General features: G+C 35.5%; 2 protein-coding genes across 3 annotated transcripts in view; one reads left to right on the plus strand and one right to left on the minus strand.

Moving 5' to 3' along the window:
• Positions 1 to 13,912, minus strand: part of LOC132915649 (cytosolic endo-beta-N-acetylglucosaminidase-like) — a 592,431-nt gene that overhangs the window by 447,081 nt on the left and 131,438 nt on the right. The window lies entirely within an intron of this gene.
• Positions 6,709 to 8,780, plus strand: LOC132915647 (cell surface glycoprotein 1-like). Its single transcript, XM_060975478.1, has 2 exons — positions 6,709 to 7,205; positions 8,265 to 8,780. Exons 1-2 carry the CDS (start codon positions 6,879 to 6,881, stop codon positions 8,418 to 8,420), a joined length of 483 nt encoding a protein of 160 aa, XP_060831461.1. The 5' UTR covers positions 6,709 to 6,878; the 3' UTR covers positions 8,421 to 8,780.

Genomic DNA, 13,912 nt, shown 5'->3' on the forward strand with positions numbered 1-13,912 from the left:
CGCTGGAACAGGGTCTGTACCTTCACCTGAGAAAACAGGGCTAGTAACCGCTCCGGCTCCGATGTCTCAGAGAATTATTTCACATCGGTAGATTCGTTAACGATTCAATTTAAGTTGCTGAATGGGATAGGTTATCAGGCTTCGATATCTTCAACGCAGTACCAATATAGCTATAGCTCCCGCAAAGATGCACATTCTTCTTCTCCTTGATGCTCAATGATCTCTGATACCAGCATACTTTTCTAAGATATGGAAGATGGGGAAAGTAGTTCCCTTGCTGGGGAAGGATAAGAACAAACCAACAAACCAAATCCAGCCAGGTACAGATCAATGAGTTAGCTGTTTGCAGAGTATTCATTAGTAAAGTCTTTGAGAGTGTGATACAGAGACTCATACCGTTTCATTGTAAAGAGGCTGCCATTCCTCTCGATCAGCAATTTGGCTTCCGGGTCAAATACAGTAAGGTCCACGCCATAATAAAATTCGTGACAGGCGTCTGCTGGTAGCAAAACTCTACTCATAGTCCTGGAAAGGGATTTTGACATGTTTCGATCGAGCGGTTTGCTATAAAAGCTGATACGATACGGTTTCTTTAAACATGCAGTTCAGGTGATTTGGTCCACAATCTTCGAAATGTGTCTCATTGGATGTCAAGCTCGAATATCGTCTTCGGAGTGAATAACGGTCTGCAACAGGGAACGTTCAACACCTCCATCCTGTTCAATTTGTATTTTAGTCGTGCTTCGAGCCTCTTCCATCTGAATAGCGACTTTAACCTATGCGCGTTAGTATTTGCCAATGGCCTCCTCATTTACGCGACGGGAATGTATTCATCCAAAATTAATTCCAAGCTACAGGAAATTTTCGATCGAATTATGGTTTGCTGTGGTAACTGAAAGTTCCGTACATTCTCGCTGATTTCTTATCACCGGCAATAGCCCCTATCCGTTCCGCATAAGAAAATGGTCAAATATCCCGGTATATATTTGTATTGCAAATTACAGATTACACAGCACGTTAAGACGCAAATGTAAAATAAATCAGAAAAGACTATTATAGCAAATAAAGGTTCGGTCCTCTCAAAGCATCTCTGCGTGAAATGTAGCAAATTGGGGCAAATCGGAATGAGATATGAGAAATGCACTGTTTACACAAATATTAAACGTTGCTATTTTATCGTTTGTTTGCAAAGGTGTATCTGAAATGACTGGCATTTCCTTGAGTCCAATTCGCGTTAGCTTTTCCTTCTGACATGCATCGCAATTTTTGATACAAGTCTCTACCCTTTCCATTAATCCTGGTATTTTCTATTTTTCTTCAATTCTTTGATAAGTTTTTTGTACTCCCAGGTGTCCTATAGTTTCGTTATGGTTTTCACATAGAATTGTATCTACTTCTTCTTCTGTCGACTCTTTTATTGGTTCCCATGCAAAACTTAATCTTTTGTATGTATCATTGAAATAAAGAATTATGAGTTTCAACTGAATTTTTACAATTTACCGACCAAGCCGTACAAATATACTGTGATATAGCTTGTGAAACTGTGTGACCGTATGTTCCGAAATCTCTGCGATACAATGTATTTGAATCGTTACACGGGCTTTCCCATCCAGGGATACGCACCACGCAAAATTTGGTGACGACGCGTTTCGTTTGGCCGTCGATAAACAAGCATTGTCGAAACAGGGCACGGCAATGTATCCCCTGCCAGCGATGTAAGGTCACCAGGCACATATCCACGCCCGTTGTAACATTCAAAAAACATATTAACCAATCAACAATATACACAGAGACATTATCATGATGCAATACCATGTTTTGGCGTACCCTCGAAAATAAGAACCGATCAAGGACGTCAATGTGAATCAAAACTATTCGACGAATTATGCAAGCTGTTCGGCATCAAATACCATTGTAATGGTTTTCTACTGCTTTCCTTTTCAATAATGAATATCATCTATTCCTTTTGAAAAGGTTAAACTGTTAATATGACTTCAAACATGGTATACCTTGCTCCATATCACATTGATATATAGAAATATATAGCAATATAAAAAAATTGAGATTTTAGATAATTTTGTTCTTATAACGCTTGGTATAGTATTAACATCATGCACAATACTGAACACAATAGAATCTAGTTAATTAATATAAATACTGAAGTATTTATATATAAAATTAAACAAGCATGAAATTTGTCTTTTGCATTTGAAATTTGTAAATAATAATTAGGAAAGGTAATGAATAAATGGAATTCATCACCTTTTTTAAATGGAATAGCGCATTCTACAATTAAGAGTGGATAAAAGAAACGGACTTACCGTGGCAGCATGGCGAAGAATTTATAAAGTCTTGACTTGCTCAGAAATCAATTTCAATCAGTAGACTCTTCAAATAATTTCCTAAAATATTATAGTCAATTAGAAGAATGAAGTAACTGTCGAAGTAAGAGCTTGAAGAAAACTAATATTAAAAGAAACAGAAATAAGGGAAGATTTGCATGCGAAAGGATGCGTAAGTGTTCATTGACAAAAATCAAATTAACTGATAATATAATTAAAAAGTGAGAAAAAAATATCGTCCCGTTCATGTCAGGGGCATAAATGCGGGATTTTTCATCTAATTGTTTCTGTATGAACTGAAGTATCCATTGAATGTCTCCCTTTCCTCTTAATTTTATGTGACGATGACATATATAAAGTCGATTACAAAGATGTTGGGTCACCAGCATAATTTTGTCTTTTAAGCTCTATATTTTGAGTAAGTGTGCAATTATATAGAAAAATGTATTGAAGTATGTTAGAGTATAATATAGAAAATCTATGAATACCAAAACGACTGATTTATTACATATGTTTCAAGAAACATCAGAAAAATGCAAAATTTTATATCACAAAAATTTGAGGCATTTTATTACTTTGTTACAAAGTAAAAGTTATGCCTCCGGTATAATTCTTTAGTATTTCGTTAGATATTCTTTATTTTTAATTATTTCTCTTAAACGATTGATATGTATAAGTTACTTTTGTGTGTGTGTGTGTGTGTGTGTGTGTGCGCGCGCGCGCGCGCGTGTAATTGTGTGTGTAGAAATATACTATAAACAAAAGATAAGAGTTAGATTTCATTTGAATCATTGTACCTGTCGCTATAAGGCTGCCGGCAACTAATTCCGACGCGTACGTTGTCACAGACGCACAATTATAGGCAGAATTCACTGAAGCGGTCTCGACAACTTTTTGCGCATATTGGGGAAACTATGGCCAAACGGCAATTATATATATAGACAAAAGTTATACAAAAAGTTAATTTCTATAACATATTCAGAAATCATCGAAATCAGTAAAGTGGAAATCTTTGAAGGTAGTTTCCGAGATATTATTAAAAATACTTTCGATAGTGTACATTGAACTTTGCCAATATAAACGTTACTAATATAACCGTCTTAAAGCAATATTACGATACGTTAAACACTGTATGTAATTAAATAAACAAAACAGTGTACCGCCTAAATCTTTCTCACGTTAAACTAAACTTTAGTAACTACTAACTAGTAACTAAACTTTATGCAAGTTATGTCAGACTTCAAAAATACACAACCAATGCATGCTTTTGAACCAATGGATTCCTAAACATAAAATCGTTATATTTCGTTTTTATCCATCGAGTACTACCAAAAAACATAAAAAATGTTTGCAAGAAGGCGATGATCTGAAAGCGATATTGCACTGCACGCTACCAAGTGTAAATCTGTATAATACGGAAGTAGAATCTAAAACATTCCTTAAGTGAGCAAAGTTTCAATAACCGATTTTACGTAGGATATCCTGTAGTAACGAAACCAATATCGCTATTGTGTTATATTCGTCGTTAAGTATAAATAGTACGAATATAACCCCTTTCTGTTTCTGGTTCTTTTTAATATGTGGACTTTTCAAAATGGCTTTTAACACTGTTAAGCTCGAATTATAGTTTTACTCAACGAATACTTAAATCTTTAATGGAAAATACGAAGAGGATAATCTTGCAACTCTTGAATACAGTTCTACAGAAGAAGAGATACTTTTAAGCTATTAACCAAGTATAGTGGTATAACATTCTAGCAGTGTATAACAATATACTGCCAGAGGATCAAGCATGATTCGAAACTAACAAATTCTGCGACTACAATATTTCTAGTGCTGGAGATTAAGATAACAGGAATAATGGTGAAACGAAAGCACACTATTATTGGACTCAATACTTTATAGATGTGTATTTTGCAGACAATGTAATGAGAAGGTCAGGAAACTTAATACATTTACATGGTAAAGGGGGCATATTTTAAAGTTATTGTATGCAAATCCTCCTTGAAAAGATAGATAAGCTAAAAATATTAATATAAAGCAAAAAGGAAGAAAATAGAGAAATAAGAATGAAATAAATGAAATTCAATGAAGGAGGTAGCGCCTATTAGCAGACCACCACTGGGATCTCGGTTGTTGTTGTTCTATCGAACTATTATGTTCACAACAGGTGTCCACAAGTTTCGAATGCTTTCTGCACAAAGGATTGGGATTATATATAATATATGTGTGGCAGTTTTTTTCTTTTTTTTTTTTTTTTTTTAATATAACATTAGATTGATATAAATTATTTCATAACGCTGATTAGTATTTTTGCATTAAATTTCAAAATTTCAAAATTTCAAAATTTCAAAATCGTTACGTCATTTTATTGTTTTTCTTAAATTAAGTAACTTTAAATTGTAACTTTTTTCATTGATTCTTTACAGTCGCATCTACCACTATAACAACTTATTAGCCACTTAGTTGAGATCATGGAGTTTTATCATTTTTGGGAAAGATTGATCCGTTGTAAAAATTTCAGCAATTACGTTTGATTAAAAGTTTGCAAGCGTTAGAATATTTTTTGTATTAATTCAAAGGGAAAAGACAAATTCTTTATTCGACAACTTTTGTATTTCCGATTTTAATGTTTTAAGAAGTAAGCAAATGTTGCATGATAAAACATGTATCTTAGTATTATTGTTATCTTAACAAATAGATAAATTTTCCACGATGAAATATACATTCCAATATATTATTATTATACTTATATAACTCTATATACGATTTACTTTTATATATTAAAACTTAATTGAATCATATTTTAATTGTTATCATGCTAAAACACATTATAATATAAATCGATTTTAATGTTTCTCAGGTTTGATTACCTTGGTCTTCACAGTTCTACTGACGCCTTATAAGTCTCTCGGCCAGAGTTTGCAGATGTGCGCAGACGGAGTTGCCAGTTTGACAGGACTTGCTGGTATTGTTGATGCGTTGATGACGCCGCGCAACAGATTTTCCGGCTTTTCCATGGCTTTCCTTGTATTCGACCTCGCTGCCTTTGGCCTTTCGTTTACATCTCTATCTGTGATCGTCGTTCGTATTTCCACAAACGTAGGGATGCCACTGGATGGTGACAAGTCTAATTCGGTACGTATTGTCCTCTCCAACATTTATTTGATCGTTACTTCAATACTTGTTATTTACTATATAAATAATTGTATAGATTATTAAATAATGAAGAATTTAACTGAAGGAAAAGAAAACAAAAGTAACGTAGAAAAATAGTAATTAACATTTCAGTAGTGCAACATAGTGTTCAGCAGAGAAAAAGAAATAGGAAAGGACAGTACCGGTGAAAGTACAGACAATACGTACCGAATTAGACTTGTCACCATCCAGTGGCATCCCTACGTTTGTGGAAATACGAACGACGATCACAGATAGAGATGTAAACGAAAGGCCAAAGGCAGCGAGGTCGAATACAAGGAAAGCCATGGTAAAGCCGGAAAATCTGTTGCGCGGCGTCATCAACGCATCAACAATACCAGCAAGTCCTGTCAAACTGGCAACTCCGTCTGCGCACATCTGCAAACTCTGGCCGAGAGACTTATAGGGCGTCAGTAGAACTGTGAAGACCAAGGTAATCAAACCTGAGAAACATTAAAATCGATTTATATTATAATGTGTTTTAGCATGATAACAATTAAAATATGATTCAATTAAGTTTTAATATATAAAAGTAAATCGTATATAGAGTTATATAAGTATAATAATAATATATTGGAATGTATATTTCATCGTGGAAAATTTATCTATTTGTTAAGATAACAATAATACTAAGATACATGTTTTATCATGCAACATTTGCTTACTTCTTAAAACATTAAAATCGGAAATACAAAAGTTGTCGAATAAAGAATTTGTCTTTTCCCTTTGAATTAATACAAAAAATGTTCTAACGCTTGCAAACTTTTAATCAAACGTAATTGCTGAAATTTTTACAACGGATCAATCTTTCCCAAAAATGATAAAACTCTATGATCTCAACTAAGTGGCTAATAAGTTGTTATAGTGATAGATGCGACTGTAAAGAATCAATGAAAAAAGTTACAATTTAAAGTTACTTAATTTAAGAAAAACAATAAAATGACGTAACGATTTTGAAATTTTGAAATTTTGAAATTTTGAAATTTAATGCAAAAATACTAATCAGCGTTATGAAATAATTTATATCAATCTAATGTTATACTAAAAAAAAAAAAAAAAAAAAAAAAAAAAACTGCCACACATATATTATATATAATCCCAATCCTTTGTGCAGAAAGCATTCGAAACTTGTGTACACCTGTTGTGAACATAATAGTTCGATGGAACAACAACAACCAAGATCCCAGTGGTGGTCTGCTAATAGGCGCTAATAGGCGAAGCTATAGCTGGTTCGTGTTAATCCTTAGCATCAGTGAGGTATTGGCAGACTTCATCCTGGTACTGTTTAGCTGCCACTTTTATGTAACTTTGCATCGGAGGGTGCACAGCTGTTTCCAAATGGAGACAATCGACGACGTAGTAAACAATGACGAAATCGAGATGCATGACGTGGTCCAGCACAGCGAGATGCCGGGTATTCAACCGCCTTGCTTGGTGCAGCCGCTTATGCAGGTGAGGCCGAATCCTCTCCCACGACCCTTCTCGGCTACTTACGGCTCGACCTTACTTAAATCGACGCTCATCGCTGAACCGACGCCCAGCGATGATCTGACGCCCAGCGATGAACTGACGTCCAGCGATGAACCGATGCCCATGGCTCGACCATCTCGTAGAACTTCCGCTATTATATCACGAAGCTGGCAATACCCTCATCCATTGCACGAAGTAGGTATTTCATTCGTCATCCTTCACGCTAGAAGATAAGTATCGCCGTGTAAAAATAGCCATCAGTATCTTTGACATCGATTTCTGCCGTTTCCCTTTCCATATATAATTATATGCGTAACCACGGAAAAAATTCTTGAACCGTTCTTGTCGCTCCTAATTGCTCTTTCGAAATCTTTTTTGGCAGATTTCAATATTTGTGAAAGCGAAACGTAGCGAATTCTATTTCTTAAGATTCCTTTTGTACTTGATTTGATACGTAAGTGTTCTTAAGATTGTTGAAATTCCATGGAAAATGGTTAATCCCCTACTTACTGTGGCTATTTCATACGACTCGTATGTCATTTAAACGTTTCATTTAAAAATGAGAGTATGTGTCAATACTTGTCATGGCCATTGTATTTATTTGAATTCATTGAGAAAATAATTGTCATATAATTAAACCATCAGATTTAATAGAGGTGAAATTCATTTAAGAGATATGTCACTTCAAAATTTTTCTTGTATCTTCTTCGAAACTACAATGCTCTCTGATCCAGCTATCGCGAAATTTCTAGAACTATACATCAAATTTTCATCAAATTTTATTCTGCATAATTTACTATTATTTTTGCAATTTAAAGCTTTATATCTTCGGAAGAAATTCAAAACCAATAATGTAATGGCACAAACTCTCCTATCCTACTATACTACCATTATATTTATTATTTCTTAAAAACAGACCAATGAAAATAACATACAAAATTGTTGTATTTTCATTACTGCAAGGAATAAGAATAGGCACATAGAATTGTCATTTACAAATCAATTCAGTTAATCAGTTAACTATTTAGTATTTTTTGATCTTTTAAATAATTAAATATAAAAACAAAAATATATGTGGAATGAATATAAGTTTTGGAAATATACTTATTATACACATATATTTACAGAAAAAATTTCTTTAAAAGAAAATTAATTTAGATAGAATATCATTTCATATATTATCATTTATATTCTTTAACGATAGTTAAAGGAATAATGAATAATGGTATTTAATTTTACATTCGACCCAAACAGAGATTTCAACAACGTACCAGACGGCCGATAATGAGAATGCCGACTATCGGCGAAGAAGAGGAGCACCATATACACTTGTATAATGGTATCGACGGTACAGCGGCAGAAGACTTTGTGCTGATATTGATTGCACCCGGCCGACAGTGGGACAATTAATTTCCGATAATGAAATGTATTTAAAACATTGTTAAACACTGTATCAATTTCTATCATGTTGCAATTGTTCTCTATTGTATCTATTGTTATGTATCATATCCCTTAATTGATTTTCAAAATTCTTCTTTCATTAACGTATCTAAATTTGGTTGATCTAGTATTAAAAGTAGAAAGTTTTTATCATTTCAATTATCAACGCTTTGAAAATTTGTTAGACAATTGTTGTTGTTACACATAGATACATAGAATAGATATATAGATACATGTCGTGTTACTCGATGTATAGATATGATTATATTTAATAAGTAAGATTTAAAAGTTAGTAAATTTATATATTTTTTCTGTTGTTTATCATGTAGCTCTGTGTATTTGTTGTGAAATAAATTCCAAATAAAAACTATAATTGTGATATTTCTCGCCAGTCACTATAGGTTCTTACAAATAATAGCATTTCTTTGTTTAATTAATGAATATATTATGATTTATTTCTTTGCAATATCATAAACAGCATAAGTTAACTTAAGGAAATTGTATTTTCGTCCAGTCGCGGGGAGACGCGTTCGCTTTGAGACGCATCAACAGGAGTCGTAAATTCCCGTTACGATGTACGAATCGACACCGCGAGCAGGGCGATCCCCTGATTTCAGTTACGATAATAGGGGTGATTGTGTTGGAATAACTGTAGTCTACAGTTATCTAGTATATATTTATTTATCACCATTAACAACACGTGAGACTTACAGAAATTATTTTTACATCTTACCCGATCTAACCCAGCAAAAGAAGAAAAATTACAACAAACCCAAATACTAGGAGGGCTGCAGAAACAGAAAGTAAGCAGTGGCTCCAAGAAATCCCACTACAAAACCCCTTCAGCATACTACCACAAGAGAAGGAACCAGAAACAATTGAAACAACTGAAAAATCAAAACATAACGCCAAACCACCACCAATATACATCGATGCGCAAGTAATAGACCCCCTCCTCGAACTGCTAAACAATACGGCAGGCAAAGAAAACTACTCAATAAAACAATTAAAACTGGACCAGGTAAAAGTGCAAACCAACGCCCCAGAAACCTACAGAAAAGTGGTAAAAGTGCTAAAAGAAAAAAACGCCGGGTACCACACCTACCAGCTCAAAACTGACAAAAGCTATAAAGCAGTTATCAGAGGGCTACACCCAAGAACAAACACAAGCAACATATGCGACGAACTAGCCAAAATCGGACACCAGGTAAGGGCAATAAACTACATAACAAGATTTGATACCAAACAACCACTACCGCTGTTCCTAATAGAAATAGAACCGAACAAAAACAACAAGGAAATCTTTGACATTAAACAAATCTTAAACACAATAATCACGGTTGAACCACCCAGACAAAAAAAAGACATACATCAATGCATGCGGTGCCAACAATATGGGCACACAAAAAATTACTGCAACAGAAACCCGGTGTGCGTCAAATGTGCAGAAAAGCACCTGACAACTTACTGCCCATATACGGGAAAAATAAACGAGGTAAAGTGCTACAACTGCAACGGAAACCATCCAGCCAGGTACAAAAGCTGCCAGCCAGAAAAATACTCCAACGTAAATTGTTTCCGCCGCTTAGAAGCAGGACATATAACTACCACCACACACAACAAGACAGGGCAGAAGCTGAGACACCAATTAAAGTACAGTACGTAATGAACAACAACCACAACAATATCAACACCACTGGCAGTCGAAGCTACGCACAAGCAACCAAGGAAGTAACACCCGTAGCCAACCAAAACCACAACAATAACACCAACGACGCTACAGAAATAAAAGAACTATTAAAACAATCCATCAAAAGCACCGACATGTTAACAAGAACGATAAGCGAACTAAACGAAGCATTCAAACAGCAATCATTACAAATCACAGCTATGATACAACTGATAACAACCATGCTAAGCAAAAAGTAAAAACGGACATACTAAAAATAGCTGCCTGGAACTCTAACGGCCTACAACAAAGGGCCATTGAAACCAAAGCATTCCTATACCACAACAACATAGACAAACTACTCGTATCAGAGACGCATTTCACAACAAAAAGCTACACAAAAATACCGCACTATACCATATACGATACCAAGCACCCCTCAGGAAAAGCACACGGAGGAACCGCAGTGATAATAAGAAACGACATTAAACACCACCTACACAGCCAAGTTAGTAAAGAACACATACAAGCAACTACCGTTACCGTACAAACTAGCAGCAACCGTCTACAGCTGTCAGCAGTATATGCACCACCGCGACACAAAATTACAGCACAAATGTGGGAAGAATACTTCCAACAACTAGGCGACAAGTTTATCGCAGCAGGAGACTACAACTCAAAGCACACAACATGGGGATCAAGAATCACTACACCTCGAGGCAGAACCCTGGAAAAACACATCAGGAAAAACAATCTCAATATATTATCCACAGGAAGACCGACATACTGGCCGACAGACCTGAGCAAAATCCCTGACCTACTCGACTTTGCAGTCACAAAGGGATTAAACGGAAATAAAATAAATATAGCATCCAGCCTCGAGCTTAGCTCCGACCATACACCCATAATAATAACATACAGAAACAAGCCAATACTCTACAACAACTCAGAGACGCTATGCAACAAATCCACTAATTGGCAAACCTTCAAAGAAATAATTGAAAGCAAAATCAACTGCAACATCCCACTGAAAACGCCCCAACACATCGAACAAGCTGTAACAACACTTACAAAAACTATACAAGAGGCAGCACGGGCAACCACAAAACCAGCAACTACCACTAGACCAACAAAACAAATCCCATCAGACATCCTCGAAAAAATTAGAGATAAAAGAAAAGCGAAAGCAAAATGGCAAAAACATAGAACAAAAGAAAACAAAAAACACCTAAACAAACTCGCAAAGGAAATAAAAAACGAAATAAAAGAGCACAACAACGACGAATTCACAAAGTTCATAGAGTCACTATTTGCACACGAGAACTACAACTACTCACTATGGAAAGCCACAAAAAAAAAATAAAGAAGGCGATAAAACCAGTCCCAGCAATCAGAAAAGCAGACAACACATGGGCAAGAAGCAACGAAGAGCAAGCCGAAGAATTTTCCATCCACCTATGCAACACATTTACACCACACAACATCAATAACAGCAACCAGAACAGCCATACGGACGACGACGCGATAGCCACTAGCACTGCAATCGACAAGCAATACACCATACCCAAAACAACAGCACAAGAAATAAGAAACATAATAGAAAAAACAAAAAACAACAAAGCACCAGGAATCGATCTAATCAATGGCAAAATATTGAAAAACCTCCCTCCAAAAGCGATACGGCTAATTACAATAATATTCAATGCAATACTAAGAATACAATATCATCCTACATTATGGAGGCACAAATCATAATGTTACCCAAACCAGGCAAAGACCCACATGAAGCAACATCCTACAGACCAATATCACTACTCCCCGTGCTCTCCAAAATACTAGAAAAAGCAATATACGCCCGACTAAAACCAATAATAGAGAAGGAAAAATTAATACCAGACCATCAATTTGGATTCAGAAATAAACACTCCACCATAGAACAAATGCACAGGCTTGTCAACGAAATAATACACACAATAGAAAACAAACAATATTGTACAGCCCTATTCATGGACATAGAGAAAGCATTCGACAAAATAAACCACGAAAGCCTAATACAAACAATCAAGAAACAATTCCCGGAAGAAATATACCAAATAATAAAATCATACATAAGCAACAGAACCTTCACAGTAAAAATCAAGGACGCACACTCCGAAGCAAAAGACATCAAAGCAGGTGTTCCACAAGGAAGCGTCCTAGGACCCATACTATACACACTATACACGGCCAACATTCCAACAACTACCAATAGCAAAATACTGACATTCGCGGACGACACAGCCGTGCTAGTCAGGCACACTAACCCTGTAACGGCAGCCACAATACTACAAGAGCACATCACAAAAATAGAAAAGTGGCTACAGGACAAACAAATCAAAGCTAACCCTAACAAATGCAACCACATTACATTCACATTGAGAAAACAGGTAACACCAAACATCTTCCTGAACGGCACGCAAATAACACAAACAAGGCAAGTCAAATACCTTGGACTTCACATGGATACACACTTCACATGGAAACAGCACATCAAATCAATAATAGACAAGATACAGATAGCAAGGAGACAAATGCACTGGCTAACAAGCCGAAAATCCAAACTAAGCACAGAAAACAAACTGAAAATATACAAAATAATCATAAAGCCAATCTGGACTTACGGAATTCCACTATGGGGAACAGCAGCAATGAGCCATATAAACAAAATAGAAACAATCCAAGCCAAAATCCTTAGAACAATGGTAAACGCCCCGTGGTACGTTAGAAACGAGGACATAAGGAAAGACCTCGGAATACCAACGGTCAAGGAGGAGATTACCAGATTCGCAACAAGATACAGAACAAGAATAGAAACACACCCGAACCAGCTGGCAGTTGAAACGTGCAACACAACAAACATCGCAAGAAGACTAAAAAGGAAACACCCAATAGACCTCATAAAAGATATAACTTAGAAAAAAACGAAGCTGGCACCCCGCTGGGGGTAGCCGCCCACATGCTATATTATTTTTTATTTATATTTTTTTTTTCTTCACCAATAAGATATAACACTTTACCAAATGTCCGCAAGGACAAATTGTAAAATAACCAAAATAAAATAAAAAAAAAAAAAAAGAAAAAAGACTGACTCGAGATGCTACAACGGACTGTTTTAGCGCTGGTTAGGAAGGTACTTCTACCGAGGGTCTAGTCCCTTTGGAAGGGCCTTTTTAGTTATTGTTTCAACAGACGTGGCATGCAGGGTGTTCGGTCTATCTGGTTACTGAGCGAATGGTTTCCTTGAGTGTGTGACACATGCAACGTGCATGGAATGCTGTGTTCTCCTTCGCTGTTCTAAAAAAGAGATATATTTTAAATAGAGATCGCTTTATACATGTAACGCATACATGTAACACCGTTTGACTTGTATAGATCATGCGCGGTAAATATTTTTAAGAGTTTTGACTGAAACTTATTTGGATTAGATTTAAATTTATTTTTTGTTACGATACCGGAGAACGTAAGAACACTTTCTCGTAGAAACAAGGAAATATTGAGTAACATTAATTGAAAGATCTGAGAGAAAGATCTTCTAGGTATACAGGTATTATCTTTTCACCGACTTTCCCTTTTTTCATTTTTTAAGCAGATTCAGATTTGTATGCAATTTAATATTATCACGTATAAGTATCAATCACCTACTAATCTATGTATCACAACTCACTAATCAATTCACTTACGATACCTCCATACTAATAATAATTTTCTAATTATAAAACCTGCTTATTCCGCGTTTTTATAACGTTATGTCTTC

Source organism: Bombus pascuorum, unplaced genomic scaffold (assembly GCF_905332965.1).
Source record: "Bombus pascuorum unplaced genomic scaffold, iyBomPasc1.1, whole genome shotgun sequence".
Classification (NCBI taxonomy): domain Eukaryota; kingdom Metazoa; phylum Arthropoda; class Insecta; order Hymenoptera; family Apidae; genus Bombus; species Bombus pascuorum.

What these genes read in the sequence shown, in the direction of transcription:
- LOC132915647 (XM_060975478.1), top strand. Translation starts at nt 6,879, where the DNA reads ATGGAGACAATCGACGACGTAGTAAACAATGACGAAATCGAGATGCAT. An exon ending in ACCCTCATCCATTGCACGAA is followed by an intron (nt 7,206 to 8,264) that starts GTAGGTATTTCA and finishes CGACCCAAACAG; the next exon opens with AGATTTCAACAACGTACCAG.